The sequence below is a fragment of the Balaenoptera musculus genome, chromosome 15 (assembly GCF_009873245.2).
Source record: "Balaenoptera musculus isolate JJ_BM4_2016_0621 chromosome 15, mBalMus1.pri.v3, whole genome shotgun sequence".
NCBI lineage: Eukaryota > Metazoa > Chordata > Mammalia > Artiodactyla > Balaenopteridae > Balaenoptera > Balaenoptera musculus.
The window spans coordinates 52380249-52397937 of record NC_045799.1 but is presented as its reverse complement, the minus strand read 5'-3'; the positions used below and the strand labels follow the sequence as shown (position 1 = coordinate 52397937).

The following is a 17689-nucleotide window of genomic DNA, read 5'->3' as shown; positions in this document are numbered from 1 at the left end:
AACCAGACTTACTGCCTTTTTTTTTTTTTTTGGCCGCACCACGCGGCTTGTGGGATCTTTAGTTCCCCAACCAGGAATTGAACCCGGGCCATTGGCAGTGAGAGCGCAGAGTCCTAACCACTGGACCGCCAGGGAATTCCCTCACTGCCTGTTTTTGTAAATAAAGTTTTATGGGAACATAGATATGCCCATTCTTTCATGTATTGTCTGTGATCACTTTCCTGCTGCAACAGCAGAGTTGAGCACCATGGCTCAAAAAACTGAAAATATTTACTGTCTGGCCGTTTACCCCAAGGTCATAAAGATCATCTACTTTTTCTATGAGAGTTGTTCCCTGACTCATTTCTACCAAATGAGAGTGGGAGCCTCTTCTTCGAAGCTTTCTCTCTTTGTTGGTGAACTTTCTCATGGGTTTCATTTTTCAGATTAGAAGAGAGTTGCAGACTGGCAGCCACAGACTAATTCCGGCTATAAAAAAATTTTGATTGGTCCAAACATATTTAAAAGTAATTGCAGGACTTCCCTGGCAGCGCAGTGGTTAAGAATCTGCATGCCAATGCAGGGAAAACGGGTTCGAGCCCTGGTCCGGGAAGATCCCACATGCCGCGGAGCAACTAAGCCCACGAGCCGCAACTACTGAGCCCACATGCCACAACTACTGAGCCCATGCCCCTAGAGCCCGTGCTCCGCAACAAGAGAAGCCAGCACAATGAGAAGCCCGCGCACCACAATGAAGAGTAGCCCCCGCTTGCCGCAACTAGAGAAAGCCTGCACACAGCAATGAAGACCCAATGCAGCCAAAAATAAACAAATAAATAAATTAAAAAAGAAAAAAGGGGGGACTTCCCTGGTGGTGCAGTGGTTAAGAATCTGCCTGCCAATGCAGGGGACATGGGTTTGAACCCTGGTCTGAGAAGATCCCACATGCTGCGGAGCAACTAAGCCCGTGCGCCACAACCACTGAGCCTACGTGCCACAACTACTGAAGCGTACGCGCTTAGAGACCATGCTCTGCAACAAGAGAAGCCACTGCAATGAGAAGCCTGTACACTGCAACAAAGAGTAGACCCCGCTCGCCACAACTAGAGAAAGCCATGCGCAGCAACGAAGACCCAATGCAGCAAAAAAAAAAAAAAAAGAGTAATTGCAAGCATTTGAAGTCAGATTTGACATAAATATTTGAGTTTCTTATTTCTTTTGAAAAATTAAAAGTTCTGAGAATCTTGGCCTGCATTCCACAGTGGTGACAATCTCTTAGAATATTGTAGCATCTGCTTCTTCCTCCTGCAGGTGGGCTGGCCCTCTACAGGTTGCTGTAGTACCCATGCTGTCAACTACTCCTTCATTCCAAGCCTGTTCGTACCATTTCTTTTGCTGCTGTTATTTTTTTGTACTGTATAGTTAATTATATTGATTGACTGTCTACAGGCCTACTTTACTTTATAGTGCTTTGCTTCATTGCACTTTGCAGATATTGCTTTTCTTTACAAATTGAAGGTTTGTGGCCACCCTGCCTTGAGCAAGCATATCAGCACCATTTTACCAGCAGCATCTGGTCACTTCCTGTCTCTGTGTCTCCCAGTATTTCAAACCTTTTCATTATTATTATATTTGTTATGGTGATCTTTGATCAGTGATCTTTGATGTTGCTCTTGTAATTGTTTTGGGGCACCATAAACCACACCCATATAAGGTGGCAGACTTATTTGATCAGTGTTGTGTGTTCCACCGACTGGCCATTCCCCCATCCCTCTCCCTCTTGGGCCTCCCTATTCCCTGAGACATAACAATATTGAAATTAGCCCAATTAATAAACCTGCAGTGACCTCTAAATGTTCAAGTGAAATGAAGAGTCGCATGTCTCTCACTTTAAATCAAAAGCTAGAAATGATTAAGCTTAGTGAGGAAAGCATGTCCAGAGCCGAGACAGGCCGAAAGCTAGGCCACTTGTGCCAGTTGGCCAAGTTGTGAATGCAAAGGAGAAGTTCTTGCGGGAAGTCAAAAGTGCTCTTCCAGTGAACACATGAGTGAAGAGGAAGCAAAACAGCCTGATTGCTGATATGGAGACAGTTTTAGTGGTCTGGATAGAAGATCTAACCAGCCACAACATTCCTGTAAGCCAAAGCCTAATCCAGAGGAAGACCCTACCTTTCTTCAGTTCTATGAAGGCTGAGAAGTGGGGAAGGAACAGAGGAAAAGTTTGAAGCTAGCAGAAGTTGATTCATGAGGTTGAAGGAAAGAAGCTGTCTCCATGACATCCAAGTGCAAGGTGAAGCAGCAGGTTACCCAGAAGATCTAGCCAAGATCGTTCATGAAGGTGGCCATACTAAACAACAGATTTTCAGTGTAAATGAAACAGCCTTCTATTGGAAGATGCCATCTGGGACTTTGATAGCTAGAGAGGAGAAGTCAATGCCTGGCTTCAAAATGTCAAAGGACAGGATGATTCTCTTGTTAGGGGCTAATGTAGCTGGTGACTTTAAAATGAAGCCAGTGCTCATTTACCATCCTAGGGCCCTTAAGAATTATGCTAAATCTGCTCTGCCTGTGCTATATAAATGGAACAACAAAGCCTGGATGGTAACACATCTGTTTACAGCATGGGTTTTTTTAATATATAAGTTTATTTTTTATTTATTTATTTTTGGGTGCGTTGGGTCTTTGTTGCTGCACGTGGGCTTTCTCTAGTTGCGGCGAGCAGGGGCTACTCTTCGTTGCAGCATGTGGGCTTCTCATTGCGGTGGCTTCTCGTTGCGGAGCATGGGCTCTAGGTGCATGGGCTTCAGTAGTTGTGGCACGCAGGCTCAGTAGTTGTGGCTCACAGGCTCTAGAGCTCAGGCTCAGTAGTTGTGGCACACGGGCTTAGTTGTTCCACGGCACGTGGGATCTTCCCAGACCAGGGATCAAACCCGTGTCCCCTGCATTGGCAGGCGGATTTTTAACCACTGCACCACCAGGGAAGTCCCAAGCATGGTTTACTGAATATTTTAAGCCTGCTGTTGAAACCTGCTTGGGGGAAAAAAAAGATTAAAAATATTACTGTTCATTGATAATGCACCTGGTCACCCAAGAGCTCTGATGGAGACCTACAGTGAGATTAATGTTTTTATGCCTGCTAACACACCATCCATTTGCAGCCCATGGATCAAGGAATAATTTTGACTTTCAAGTCTTTTAATTTAAGAAGTACATTTTGTAAGGCTGTAGCTGCCATAGATAGTGATTCCTCTGATGGATATGGGCAAAGTAAATTGAAAACCTTCTGGAAAGGATTCACCATTCTAGATGCCATTAAGAACATTGATGATTCATGGGAAGAGGTCAAAGTATCAACATTAACAGAAGTTTGGAGAAAGTTGATTCCAACCCTCATCAATGACTTTGAAGGGTTCAGGACTTCAGTGGAGAAAGTAATTGCAGATGTGGTAGAAATAGCAAGAAAACCAGAATTAGAATTGGAGCCTGAAGTTGTGACTGAATTGCCGAAATCTCATGATAAAACTTTTAACGGGGCTTTCCCCGTGGCGCAGTGGTTGCGAATCGCCTGCCAATGCAGGAGACACGGGTTCGAGCCCTGGTTCAGGAAGATCCCACATGCCGTGGAGCAACTAAGCCCGTGCGCCACAACTACTGAGCCTGCACTCTAGAGCCCACGAGCCACAACTACTGAGTCCGCGTGCCACAACTACTGAAGCCCACGTGCCTAGAGCCCATGCTCTGCAACAAGAGAAGCCACCGCAATGAGAAGCCCGTGCACCGCAACAAAGAGTAGCCCCCGCTCGCCGCAGCTAGAGAAAGCCCGTGCGCAGCAATGAAGACCCAACGCAGCCAAAAATAAATAAATTAAATAAATACATTTATTAAAAAAAAAAACAACTTTTAACGAATGAGGCGTTGCTTCTTATGGATGAGCAAAGAAAGTGGTGTTTTCAGATGGAATCTACCCTGGTGCAGATTGCTGAAATACAACAAAGAATTTAGAATATTACATAAACTCGGTTGATAAAGCAGTGGCTGGGTTTGAGAGAATTGACTCTTGTTTTGAAAGTTCTGCTGTGGGTAAAATGCTATCAAATAGCATTGCATGCTACAGAGAAACCTTTGTGAAAGGAAGAGATTGATGTTGCAGACTTCATCATTGTCTTATTTTAAGAAATTGCTGCAGGTACTCCAACTTTCAGAAACCACCACCTTTATCAGTCAGCAGCCACCAACATCAGGGCAAGACGCTCCACCAGCAAAGAGATTATGACTTGCTGAAGTCTCAGATAATGGTTAGCATTTTTTAGCAATAAAGTATTTTTGAATTAAGGTGTATACATTGTTTTTTTAGACATAATGCTGTTGCACACTTAATACACTATAGTATCGTGTAAACATAACTTTTATATGCACTGGGAAACCAAAAAATTTGTGTGACTTTATTATTGTGGTACTCGCTTTATTGTAGTGGTCTGGAACTGAACCTGCAAAATCTCCAAGGTCTGCCTAGTGCTAAACTAGCCTTACATCCTTCAGATAAACCTGCTTGGTTGTGATGTAGTATCATTTTTATATATTAATGGATTTTACTTGCTAATATTTTATTAAGGACCTCCATGTCTGTGTCCGTGATTGATATTGGTGTAGTATTTTTATTGTGTGTGCGTGATGTCTTTGTCAGCTTTTGATGTTAGGGTTGTGCTGTCATCATAAAACTTGAATGGAAATAATTCCTTCTTTTTCTATTTTCTGAAACTGTGTAAGATTGATGTTACTTCTTCCTCATGTGATTGATAGAATTCAGTAGAAATTCTGGGCCTGGAATTTTATTACAAAAATACTTTTGCAAATAAATTCAATTTCTTTATTACATATAAAGCAATCCAAACTTTCTGTTTCATCCGTCACTTTGGATAATTTTTTTCAAGGAATTTGTCCATTTCATATAAGTTGTCAAATTTCTTGGCATAAATTTGTTCATAATGTTTCCCTATTATTTATTTATTTTTGGCTGCGTTCGCTCTTCGTTGTGGCGCACAGCCTTTCTCTAGTTGCGGTGAGTGGGGGCCACTCTTCGTTGCAGTGCATGGGCTTCTCATTGCAGTGGCCTCTTGTTTCAGAGCACGGGCTGTAGGCGCGCGGGCTTCAGTAGTTGTGGCTCGTCGGCTCAGCAGTTGTGGCTCGCGGGCTCTAGAGTGCAGGCTCAGTAGTTGTGGCACACGGGCTTAGTTGCTCCTCAGCATGTGGGATCTTCCCGGGCCAGGGATTGAACCCATGTCCCCTGCATTGGCAGGCGGATTCTTAACCACTGTGCCACCAGGGAAGTCCTCTCTGGTAATACTTTTTATTTTGCAGTGTGCTTTGTCTGATCTAATCTTGTCCTGCCAGCCTTTTTATGTGGCATATCTTTTTCCATTCATTTACTTTCAGTGTATCTGTGCTTTTATATTTAAATTGATTGTTTTGTAGACAGCATATAATTAGGTCTTGCTTTATCAATTCTGACAGTCTTTGCCTTTATAATCAAAGTGTTTAGTCCATTGACCTAAAATGTAATTATTGATATAGTCAGATTTATCTCTACCGTTATGTTACTTGTCCCCTCTCATTTTTCCCTGTCTTCTAGCTTTCTTGTATTCTTTTGGATCAAGTAAACATTTTTTAGAATGCCATTTTAGTTTACTAATGCTTTTTTAGCTATACCTCTTTGCATCATTTTTTATTGGTTACTCTGGAGAGTGTAATGTTCATCCTTAACTTTTCATAGTCTGTTTAGAATTAGTATTGTAATATACCATGTAAACTGTAAAAGCCTTGCAACTATATAGGTGCATTTACTCCCTCCACCCCATCCTTTATGTTACATTTGTCATATGTATCGCCTGTACATATGTTGTAAACCCCACAAGATAATGTTTTAATTAATGGTTTAAATTGCTGTATATATTTTAAGGAAATTAAAGAAAAATTCTTTTGTGTTTACCTAGGTTATCATTTCTGATGCTCTGCATTCCTTTTTGAAGATCCAAGTTTCCATTTCATATCATTTACTCTCAGCCTGAAGAACTGTAGCATTTCTTTTAGTGCAGGTCTGCTGTTTAATACTTAAGATGTTGTGCCATTGTCTTTCAGCCTCCATTATTTCTAATGAAAAGTTAGCTGTCATTCAAGTTATTGTTCCCGCATGTAATGTGTTGTTTTTCTCTGGTTGCTTCCAAGATTTTCTCTTTTTATTTGGTTTTCAGCAGTTTGATTATGATGTGCCTAGGTGTTTTTCTTTGATATTATCTTGCTAGTGGTTCATCGAACTTTTGACTCTGTAAATATGTCTTTGACCAACTTTGGGGGAATTTTCCAGTTATTATTTCTTCAAATGTTTTTTCTGCCCTATTCTCTTTCTCCGCTCCTTCTGGAACTCCAATTACATGTATGTTAAACTTACTTCTGTTGTCCCACATATATCTGAGACCCTGTTCATTTGTTTTTAATCTGTTTCACATTGAATAATTTCTATCAATTTATTTTGAAGTCCATAGACTCCTCTGTTGTCTCCATTTGGTTTTTAAGCCTTCTAGTTAATTTGTTAGTTTCAGACATGGTTTTTTTTTTTTTAACATCTTTATTGGAGTATAATTGCTTTACAGTGGTGTGTTAGTTTCTGCTGTATAACTAAGTGAATCAGCTATATGTGTACATATACCCCAATATCTCCTCCCTCTTGCGTCTCCCTCCCACCCTCCCTATCCCACCCCTCTAGGTGGACACAAAGCACCAAGCTGATCTCCCGGTGCTATGTGGCTGCTTCCCACTAGCTATCTGTTTTACATTTGGTAGTGTATATATGTCCATGCCATTCTCTCACTTTGTCACAGCTTACCCTACCCCCTCCCCGTGTCCTCAAGTCCATTCTCTATGTCTGCGTCTTTATTCCTGTCCTGCCCATAGGTTCTTTGGAACCATTTTTTTTCTTTTTTTTTTAGATTCCATATATATGTGTTAGCATACAATATTTGTTTTTCTCTTTCTGACTTACTTCACTCTGTATGACAGTCTCTAGGTCCATCCACCTCACTACAAATAACTCAGTTTCATTTCTTTTTATGGCTGAGTAATATTCCATTGTATATATGTGCCACATCTTCTTTATCCATTCATCTGTCGATGGACACTTAGGTTGCTTCCATGTCTTGGCTATTGTAAATAGAGCTGCAATGAACATTGTGGTACATGACTCTTTTTGAATTACGGTTTTCTGAGGGTATATGCCCAGTACAGACATGATATTTTCTGTATCTAGGATTTCCACTTGGTTCTTCTATTATAGTTTATGTCTCTGAGATTTCTCATCTTTTATTTTGAGCATATTTTACTTTATGTCATATAGTATTGTTATAATGGCTGTTTGAAGACCCTTGTCTTCTGATACCAACATCTGGATCTTCTTGGCACCAGTCTCCATTGACTGACACTTCTCTTTAGCAGGGGTTGCATTTTCCTGATTCTCTGTATATTGAGTAACTTTTTATTGCATCCTGGACATTGTGGATGTTGCCTTGTGGAATCTCTGGATTCTGTTATATTCCTCTGAAGAGTAGTCATTGTTTTAAAGGTGGGTATTGACCTGGTTGGCCCCCAGCTGCAAACACTTTCTCTTAGGCAGCAGTTTGACTTTTTTCCTTAACTGGGCTGCTTGCAGTTTGCCCCACATATGCATGGTTCAGGAGGTCAGCCAGAGACTTAGAAGAATTTATTCCCCAAATTGGGGGCTCCCTATCTCTGACTCACCTTTCTGGGATTTCCTCCCTTCACTTTTCATTTTCTGTGGTTTTCCAAATCTCTCCTCTGGTTCTTCAGGCCAGAAAAGTGCACATTGTGTGTGTTTTCTCTTAGAGTTTTAGCCACCCCTCATTGAACCCACCCTCATTCTGTGCTGTTCCCTCTTCCAGATATCTTCTCTCCAGAATCTGCCTGCTTTTGTTGATTCTCCAGAGCCTTCAGGTAGTCTTTTTGTTGTTGTTCCTGTGTTCATGGTTGTTATCAGGTTTGGTTGGTAGGATGCACCTCAGCCATACAGCAAGTGGCACTCTGTGTAATAAAGACAAGAAGTGAAATCGCTGTTATCCATATCACACTTGAGAAAATGGGAGATTGTCCATTTGGAATATGTAATTCCAGAGAAACAATCAGCATATTTCTAATTGCTTAAAATAATGTGTCTGTAGCTAAGGTACATAACTTAGGATGCCATTATGAAGCAAAACCATAGTAAGAACTATGGCTAATATATAAGAAAGTTTTTTTTTTTTTCTTAAGAAAACAAAGCAAAAGAACCTACCCATTGTGTTCTGACTCATGTGCCTTCCTTAGCAGGCCCCTGTTGGCAGTTGCATTTTTAATTTATGCTTACTAGTTAAAATGGCCTTGTGGATCACTACTGCCATCTGTTGGCTGATTGAATGGGCTTCTGATTGAGTATAGCGATGTTTATGCTGATAAAAAGTTTCATGATTGTAAAAAAAAAAAAAAAAACTTCTGCATCAGATGCTTTGGCATACAGAGAAATATGTTTGTTCTTGCCTTCAGAGAGTTTTATGCTAAGAAATATAAGCTTGTTCCTGCCGTACTTTGGTGAGATGTTATATATTAAGAAAAATTAATAGTAGAAGAAATCCCACAAGCTGGCTTGTAACAGCAGTTTTAATTTAGTAGCATGGAAAACAAGTGCTCTGAATTCATAGTAGGGAGAGATTATTGTGTACTGTGGTGGGGGGTGGGAAGGCCTCGTGGAAGAGAGGGCCTTACGCTGGATCCTGAAGCAGTTCAGGTGGAAAGAAGTTGCAGGTAGAGGAAGCAGCATGAGCACTGGCAGATGTGTGTGTTGTCAAATTCAAACTATCAGTGCTTCCCATTCTGTGACCCCAAACCACCAAACAGATTAATACTAAGACATCGTAGCTTGACACTGAGGTTTGTGGTTTTTCCTTTAGGGTGTAGGGGGAACATGAGGACAGATACTGTGCAGATAGTGTGTTTGTATCTGGTTCAGGCAGACTTACTGCACTATTGGTTTATTCTTAAAATCACTGTAGAAAGTTCAGTTAACCTGAAATCAAATCTGCTCCTGATAGTGCTGTTGATTAATATAATCTTGGAATATAATGGAAAGTCTTAAAATTGTGGTTGAAAATATGGATTGCTTATTTTTTCCCTTTTCCCAACTCTGAGGACTTATATTATTTCCATCATAAACAACATATTAAATCCTTTCAAAAGTATTGTGAGTATTAAGTGGGGAAAAAAACAAAAGGAATAGGAAAAATAAGACATAGGAAAATTGTGTTTAATCTTGGAGCAAGGAAGTCCTTTACAAACAGAAGACTAATTTCCTTAATATAGAAAGAGTTCTTACAAATCAATAAGAAAAAAATTCAGTAGAAAATGATCAGAGGATATCAACAGTCCATTAACATAAAAGGAAATAGAAAATATTTTAAAATGTGGCTAGATGCTCCATCTTGCTTATAATAAGAGAAATATAAATGAAAACTACAGTAAAATTTTTACCTGACTGATAAGCTAAGATCCAAAAGTTTTATAACATTACCATCTTGGCAAGAGTGTGGGGTGATTCACACTCTCATAATATTGCTGGTGGGAATGTAAACTGATAAGTTTCTGGAGGGTGAGTTGGCAGCGTTGACCACAGTTTAAATTGGACATAAACTTTGACCTGATGATTCCACTTCTCGATGTGTACTCAAATGTATACTTGTGCATAAATGAAATGACACATGTATAGGAATATTCCTTAGAGTCCTATTTTTTTTTTGAAATACTTTTTACTTTACAGAGATGTTATAAAAATAGTACTCAGTCTTCCCTTCCTCTTTCCTTAATTTCCCCTAATATTACTATCTTTGTGGCCATGGTATAATTATTGAAAACTGAAATAACAGTGACACAGTACTACTCGGTAATATGCTGGTCTTACCTGACTTTAGCTGGGTTTCCCATCCATGTCCTTTGCTGGCCCAGGATCCTCCATCCTGTACTTGTGTCTCTTCAGTTTGTGTTTGTCTTTCAGGACCTTGACACTTTCGTGTATATATATATTTGGGTTTGTCTGGTGTTTTCTTATGATTAGATCGAGATGTGGTTTTGGCGAGAACACAACAGAAAACAGGCTGTGCCCTCTCACCCCACCAGGAGTTACAGGATGTGGACACATCTCATTCCTGATGATGGTGACTGCAGTCGCTTAGTTAAAGGTTATCTGCCACTTACTTCACTGTAAAGTACTGTTTCTCTCTTTGAAACCAAGAGGGGGGATTCTTCGTTCACCAGCTGACAGTCCCCCACTGTCATTATGTTGTTGCTCAGTTTGTCCTAGATTTTGCCACCGGGAGTGCCTTCCGCTCAGAGCCTGTGCCCTCTCGGTGCGTCCTGTCATCTGTGAGTCCTTCACTTTCTAGCACCACAGGTATTCTGGGCTCATCTGGTGTGTTCTCCAGTGGCCTCGATTCCTTTTATTGGAGAATGGTATTTACAAACCAAAGATCTGGGTGCCAGGGAGGGTGACCACACACCCCAGTTTGCCCAGGATGAAGGCGTTTCCTGGGATGTGGGACTTTGGAGTGGCAGGTCCAAGACGGGTGCTCTCCCTGGTGCCAGGTGTGCTCACTGCTGCTTGGGTGTCCCCGGACAGAGCCAGGAAGTATGCGTGTGTGTGCACTGTCACACACGTGTACGCACCTCGGTGTTTATTTCTACACTGACACTGATGCCTCCATTTGCAGCACAGCAGGGTTCACCCTGGCCTCCCCCTGCCCTTTCCTGACTCCTTTCTCCTGACTTGAGTCACAATGTACTCACTTGCTTGATCTTAGTATATACACAGAGCAGTTTGAGAATTGCTACCACTTCTGCTACAGTAACAGTATGCTGTCCTTTTTGAGCCCAGCTTTACAATATACAGTTGACCCTTGAACAGTACAGTCTGAACTGTGAGGGTCCACTTATTTGCAGATTTTTTTCACTAAGTAGGTACTGCAGTACTGCACAATTTGCAGTTGGTTGGAATCCACGGATGTGGATGTGCTTGTGTTGGAGGGCCAACTGCAGAGTTATACTTGGATTTTCAACTTCACAGGGGGCGGGGCGGAGGGTTCTGTGCCCCAACACCCCCGTTGTTCAAGGGTCACCTGTGCAAAGTACTGTTTTCTTTTTTTTTTTTTTTTCCCCAAATGCTGTTTTCTGAAGTCACTTAGGTTCTTTCAGGGCAGTTATGTTATTCATAATATAGTTGTGCACATTTGTTACTGTTTGTATTTAGTTTTATGTTCTCCACACACCCTGGTTGCTCTTAACTATTTACTTTTTGGGTATGTGAAACATTACCATGGTTCTAAGAGTCAGAGGGAAAAGGGATACTCAGAAATGCACGTTCTCCTCAGCTCTGCTACACCATTCCCAACCTTCTTTCTCCATTCTGTTCCCACACATCTGTTATGGGTTGAATCATGTGTCCCCCAAAAGATGCTGAAATTCTAACCCCCAGGACCTGTGAATGCAATCTTATTTGTAAATAGGGTCTTTGCAGAAGATCAAGTTAAGATGAGATCGTTAGGGTGGGCCCTAATCCAATATGACTGTGTCCTTATACAAAGGGGAAATCTGGACGCAGAGGCAGACACGAGCAGAGGGAAGACGATGTGAAGACACAGGGAGAAGGTGGTCATTTCTAAGCCAAAGAATGCCTGAGGCTCCCAAAGCTGGGAGAGAGGAATAGAACAGATTCTCCTTCACAGCCTCAGAAGGAACCAGCCCTGCCAACACTTTGATTTTACACTTCTAGCCTCCAAAACTGTGAGATGATAAGTTTCTGTTGTTAAAGCTACCCAGCCTGTGGTGCTTTGCCACAGCAGTCCCAGGAAATTAACAGCCCTTGTAACCAGTTTCTTATGGCTTAAATTGTGTGCCCCCAAAAGATACGTTCAAGCCCTCACCTGTGAATGTGACCTTATTTGGAAGTAGGGTCTTTGCAGGTATAATAAGATGAGGTCATATTGGATTAGAGTGAGCCCCAAATCCGGTATAACTGATGACCTTAAGAAGAGGGAAATTTGGACACAGAGGAGACACACATGGGGAAGAGAGAACCATGTGATGACAGAGGCAGAGACTGGAGTGAGGCAGCCCCAAGCCCAGGGCTGCTGGCAACACCAGAAGCCGGGAGAGAGGCGTGGACAGACTGTCCCTCAGAGCCTTCAGAAGGAATCAGCCCTGCCAACACCTCGGTTTTCCACTTCTGGCCCCCAGAACCGTGAGAGATTAAGTTTCTGTGTTGTAAACCACCTTGTATGTGGTACTTTGTTACGGCAGCCTTAGCAAACGAATATACAATCTCATTAGTTTCTCATTTATCCTTCCTGTTTCTTTTGCACAAAAGAGTATCTCCTTTCTTCCATGAAGGGTAAGCATGCAATCAATAGATAACTCTTTATCACTTTGGAGCATTATTTTTAACAGCACAGACTGGGAACAGTTTAAACATCCATCAGTTGAGCGCTAGTTAAATACTTATCCATTACAGTCGAATGTTATTTGTTCACTAGAAAGAATAAGCAGCTTTATATGTACTAAAACAGAGTGATCTCTGAGATGTGTGTTTTTGGTTTTTTTTTTTAATATTTATTATTTATTTGGCCGTGCCGGGTCTTAGTTGTGGCATGCAGTTTCTATTTTAGTTGCGGTATGAGGGATATAGTTCCCAGACCAGGGATCGAACCCAGGCCCCCTGCACTGGGAGTGTGGAGTCTTAACCGCTGGACTGCCAGGGAAGTCCCTAAGATGTGTTGTTGATTAAAATATTTATACACAGAAGACTGGAAATAAAAAAGTGTGCCAGCCATAATCCAGTAGCCCCTTCCCCCCATGTGAGAGCAGGTTTAGAACAGTTAGTTCAAGAAGTCTGAAAATGAGAGGAGCCCTTAGCCTCTGAATTGTTCTATTTTGTGTGATTTCTGGTTTCCTTTGGGGTAGGGATGGTTTACAGCTAACCATGAGGAAACGCAACCTGTTCTTTCCTGATGGCACTGAAAGGCAGATGGCGAGGAAAGGACCATGAGCAGAAGGGCAGGACAGGAAGTGGGGATAGGGGTCAGTTCAACAAATGTATGCAAGTGGAGCGGGTCAGGAGCCCTTCCTCCAGGGCATGGGACGTCAGCAGGCCTGCTGGACTGGGGAGGAAGGAGGTGAGGTTCCGAAGGTTTGGGGTGTTGCTTAGTGGAGGGCCTGGAAGACCAGCCTGAAGCATTTGGAATTGATGAGGTTGCGTTCAGGAATAAGTCCTCAGAAATCATAAATAACAAGATGGAATTGGTGTCAGAAGAATAACATGTTGACATTTAAGGGATGGGTTGCAGGGAACAGTGCTGCAGGCAGGAAGACCTGCTCAAAGGCCTTGGACCGGGAGAGCTGGGGGAGGTCTGGAGGGAGAAGGATAAGTGCTCCGTGCATATCACTGTTGGAAGAAGACTCAGTATGATCCCCTCCTCCCCACTGTGTCCTTTCCTGAGGTCACGTGATAGGGAGTGGTTGCCGATGCAACATGGTAAGAGGAGTATTAGATGTAAGAATTTCTAAAATGCTTTCAGCATCTTTGGGCTTATGTGGAGGCGTGGTCAGGAACACCACCAATCCGTGCTTACCGGGCTTTCTGCCCCTCTTCTTCTGGGGGACCTCCCCCATCACTCCGAATTCTGGTGGCCCGAACACTTTCACGTCCAGAGTAGTGCTCAATGGAGAACTAGAATCCAGAATCCGTCCCGAGGCCCAACCCGGGTCTTGCATCCGTCAAACATCTCTCCTTTATCCCAGTCTCACTGATTTCATCCTGAAGTTCTACCGTACTTTGAAGCAGAGGGTTCGCAGCTTTTGTGGGGAACCTGTTTATGTCTCCAAATGTGGCCAGGAGTGCTGTCCCTGGGAGGGGAGGCAGCGTGGGGTTGCCCACAGTACACTGGCATTGCTCGCCCTGCATCAGGGCACCAGCTGGGATCACAGCGACCCCAGCACCCCTGCCTGGCCTGGTGCAGACTGTTTGTTAAACCCTCTAACCAAATACCATTTAATTCCAGAAGAAATACTCCAGTTGTGGGTTTTTTGTTTTTGTTTTTGTTTTTAAGCTGTATGGATAAGGTGAACAATACAGTTAGGCCAGAGAATTAAATATCAATATTTAGATTGTTTGGAAATTGAATATTTTCTGAAATGGGGTAGTTTTAAAGGTATTCTGCATAGAGGTAAAGGCTAACATCGTGTTATTTATAAATCCAAGAATAAGCTTAAAGAAAAGGCAGATTTTTATACCTTGTAGGAATGTGGAAGTCAATATGTTGATTTTTAAACCTACAAGTTATTTCTGGACATTCTAAATCATTCCTTTCTGACTGTCACACGTATGTAGTTACATAACAGGCAGCTGCAGTTTGTTATGGCCTAGACTTTCACATGGAGTGTCTTGTATGTCTGACCTGTATCCTTGAAAACGTCGGGCCTTAAGTACCTACTGAACAATGCCAGTCCCCGGCGAGCGTCTTCAGGGACTGCTGGTGAGGACTGGCTCCATCCTGCCGGTTAGAGTGGAGGTATCTGCACGTGTTTCTTTTTTATTTTTTAATATTTATTTAAATTTATTTGGTTGCGCCGGGTTTTAGTTGTGGAAGGCGGCCTCCTTAGTTGTAGCATGTGAACTCTTAGTTGCAGCATTCATGTGGGATCTAGTTCCCTGAGCAGGGATCGAACCCTGGGCCCCCTGCATTGGGAGTGCAGAGTCTTAACCACTGCGCCACCAGGGACGTCCCTCTGCATGTGTTTCTGTAGCGTCTGTCAACCATACCAGGCTGGGGACAGCAGTGTCAAATGGAAGGGTTTTCCTTCTTCCCTTGCAGTGGTTTCTTGGTCCACTGTGCTGAACAGGAAGTTACAGAAAAGCAACTCAAGAGACATTGTGAATCCCCTTCCTGATTGCAAAGTAGAGGAGATCATTCCCTGGTTTGCAGTTTTTAAATACACTAATTTTAAAAACTCTGACAGTTTTGGACAAAAAAGGAAAGGAAAAGAATCAGTGAAGATTCTTTAGAAGATGATGAGACTGTTTGAGAACACCAACATTTTAAGATTTGTCTCCCTCTTAGGGGTATTTTTTCTCCCTTTTTCCATGTTAGTTACACCGTAAGAAGACCGGCCAGCCTGTCGTTATTTCCGGCTCCGGGAGGGGCTGTGAGCACTGAGGCATGTGTGGGTTTGGTGGGTTTGTGCACGATCTCACTGGGGGACGTAAGTGGGAAGTGGTGTCAAAAGGCCCCTGCCCATTCCCGTGGTTCTGCCCCAAGTTCTCGTATGTTCTTGGTATTTGCCACGTGTGAGGATATGTTACCAGAACTACCTGCCAAAATACCAGCTAGCTGCACAGCGTTTGTCACTTCTGATTTCTCCTGGGTGACACTGGGTCTTTCGAGCAACAGCCTGCCTTAAAGAATTCCACGTTAGCATCTGCCAGACGTGAACAAATTAGGATATTCTGTTTCTGAAGTCTTATTAACTCTCATTCTTTCTCACATTTGTCTTTTCAGGAAAACCAGTTCTGTGTCCTTGGAGGCCCCCAGCCCAGTTCTGGAGTCCCAGGCAAAGCCTGGCTTCAAGCTCCCACGTTGGACGGCCGTTCAGCTCCCAGGCTGCTGAGGACCGGAAGGAGGAGCCCCTGCACTCCATCATCAGCAGCTCGGAGACCGTGCAGGGTACTGTGTGTAGCTGCGTTTGGGTCCAGGAAGTCTTTGTTGGCTCGTTGCTGGCTCATGAGGGGAAGCTTTTGAGGCAGAAGCAATGATTGATAGAGCCACCCACTCGCTTCAGACGAAGGAAGGTCTTGGTTGGAGGGAGGGTTCCCCAGGGTTCCCCAAAACAACGCCTCCTGCGTTTCCGGCTTCTCAGGAACTTCTGATTTCCATCCTGGCGTATCTTGCCCCCTCTGGTGGTCACCCGTGAGTTCGCATGGGGCCCCTTTAAAGTGGTGATTCATGGCACATCTGCTAATAATCATGGAAGCAGGACGTAAACTCAGTGTTGGCCCCGCCGGTGACGGACTGCACTCTGGGTTGTCCTTCATTCCTGGCAAGTGTGGAAGGCAATCTCCAGAGCCAGTCCTGCAGTGGGTCCATTTCTGGCTTTCAAATGAGACGACAACAGAATATTTGATGTTTGGGTTAAGAGGAGAAGTGAGGTTTTCTTGTTATTTTGCTCCCTAAATGATCAATTTGGAAACCACTGTATTCAGGAATAGAATCCAGGGTCTTGTTGTTAGAGCCAGCTCGCCTCACGACTGGGTCAAGTGCCAGCCTCCACAGCCCCTGGAGGTAGCCCGACCTGAGGCCTGCGGGCTGCGGGGAGGGAGGCAGGTGAGGGCTTGTGCCCTTACGCCCCTTTCTGCGGGTAGAGGGAACCACTGGTTTGTTCCGCTCCCAAGACCTCCTGCCTGAGCCCCAGACACTTGGTTTCTTTCTTTCTTTTTTGTTCGCTGTTTTGAAACATGTTTAAATCTCCTTACCTTAAAGATTTTTTTGAATGTTTTACATAGCATATTCTTCCACGAAAAAAGACATTAAACTTTATTGGTTGTGTCTGCAATTCATTACTAGGTTCTGTTTCCAAACATGAGTTCCAGGCTGAGACAAAGAAGCTTCTGGACATCGTTGCCCGTTCCTTGTACTCAGGAAAAGAGGTGCGGTACCTGCTAATCACTCCCGGCGCTAGCAAGGTTTCTTTTGGCGAGACTGTTTCTGTGCTCTTCTAGGGAGGTGCCAGCTAGTACATTAGCTGTGAAAATGCATTACATTTGGACAGGTCCTGATCTTGGCTACCAGTGAGAGTATTTTTACCAAAATCTGTTGGGTTTTATGGATAACTATATGCAGGTGATTCTTTGAGCCGGATTGAACCTGGGAATTAATGAATTTTGCTGATAATTTAGAAGTCCCTCAGGTGTTGCCGTGGGGTCCTGCTGACGTCCATCTCTGTGGTGTTGTCGATGTGTGCTGAGGCCCTGGGTTCACGCCCCTCATCACCTGGCATCGCCACCTGTGGCCTGTGGGGGTGTCGGGGCTGGAGGAGGAAGACCCCGGCCCAGTGTGGAGTAGAGCAGGGAGGAGCTGCCAAGGACCTTTTTGAGGAGATGAAGCTCAAAATGATGAAGCTCAGGGGTGACAGGCCATGGTGAACCATCGTTTCCATGCTCATTTTTGCTAAAATGCAAAGAATTTGAGAAGGGTAAAGCACAGCTTTCCAAAATGAAAGGACTTTCCAGGGAATATTTCCAGGTCTCGTCCTGTTAAATTCTATATTCAAGTGTCCCCGTGACATCCAGCTTCTGTTCTCTTGGGGTCAGTCACACCTCCTTCCCTCTCCCCATGCGCTGCGTCTGACTGTAAGTGGAAGGTCTGTCGCAGGTAAAAGGCTTTAGGGACACGGGTTGGTAGTTGGGTCTGTGGCCCTTTTTTCTCCTGAACATGGTAGGTCTGGTTTGTGATTAGATTAAATGAAGTCAGTGAATCCTTCGTGGAGTAGAAAAAATATGTTTTGAGGATATTTTGACATCCCTGGGCAAGAGTTGAGAAAGAAGTTGTCTTACAGGGTCCTTGTTTGGAATTAA

The 17689-nt window shown here is 43.3% G+C and overlaps 1 protein-coding gene across 1 annotated transcript in view; it reads left to right on the top strand.

Moving 5' to 3' along the window:
- TRAP1 (TNF receptor associated protein 1) overlaps positions 1–17689 on the top strand; it is a 55121-nt gene that overhangs the window by 14007 nt on the left and 23425 nt on the right. The window contains exons 2-3 of the mRNA XM_036827197.1: positions 15618–15782; positions 16680–16762. Of these exons, the coding sequence (XP_036683092.1) occupies positions 15618–15782; positions 16680–16762 (248 nt within the window). The remainder of the gene's footprint in view (positions 1–15617; positions 15783–16679; positions 16763–17689) is intronic.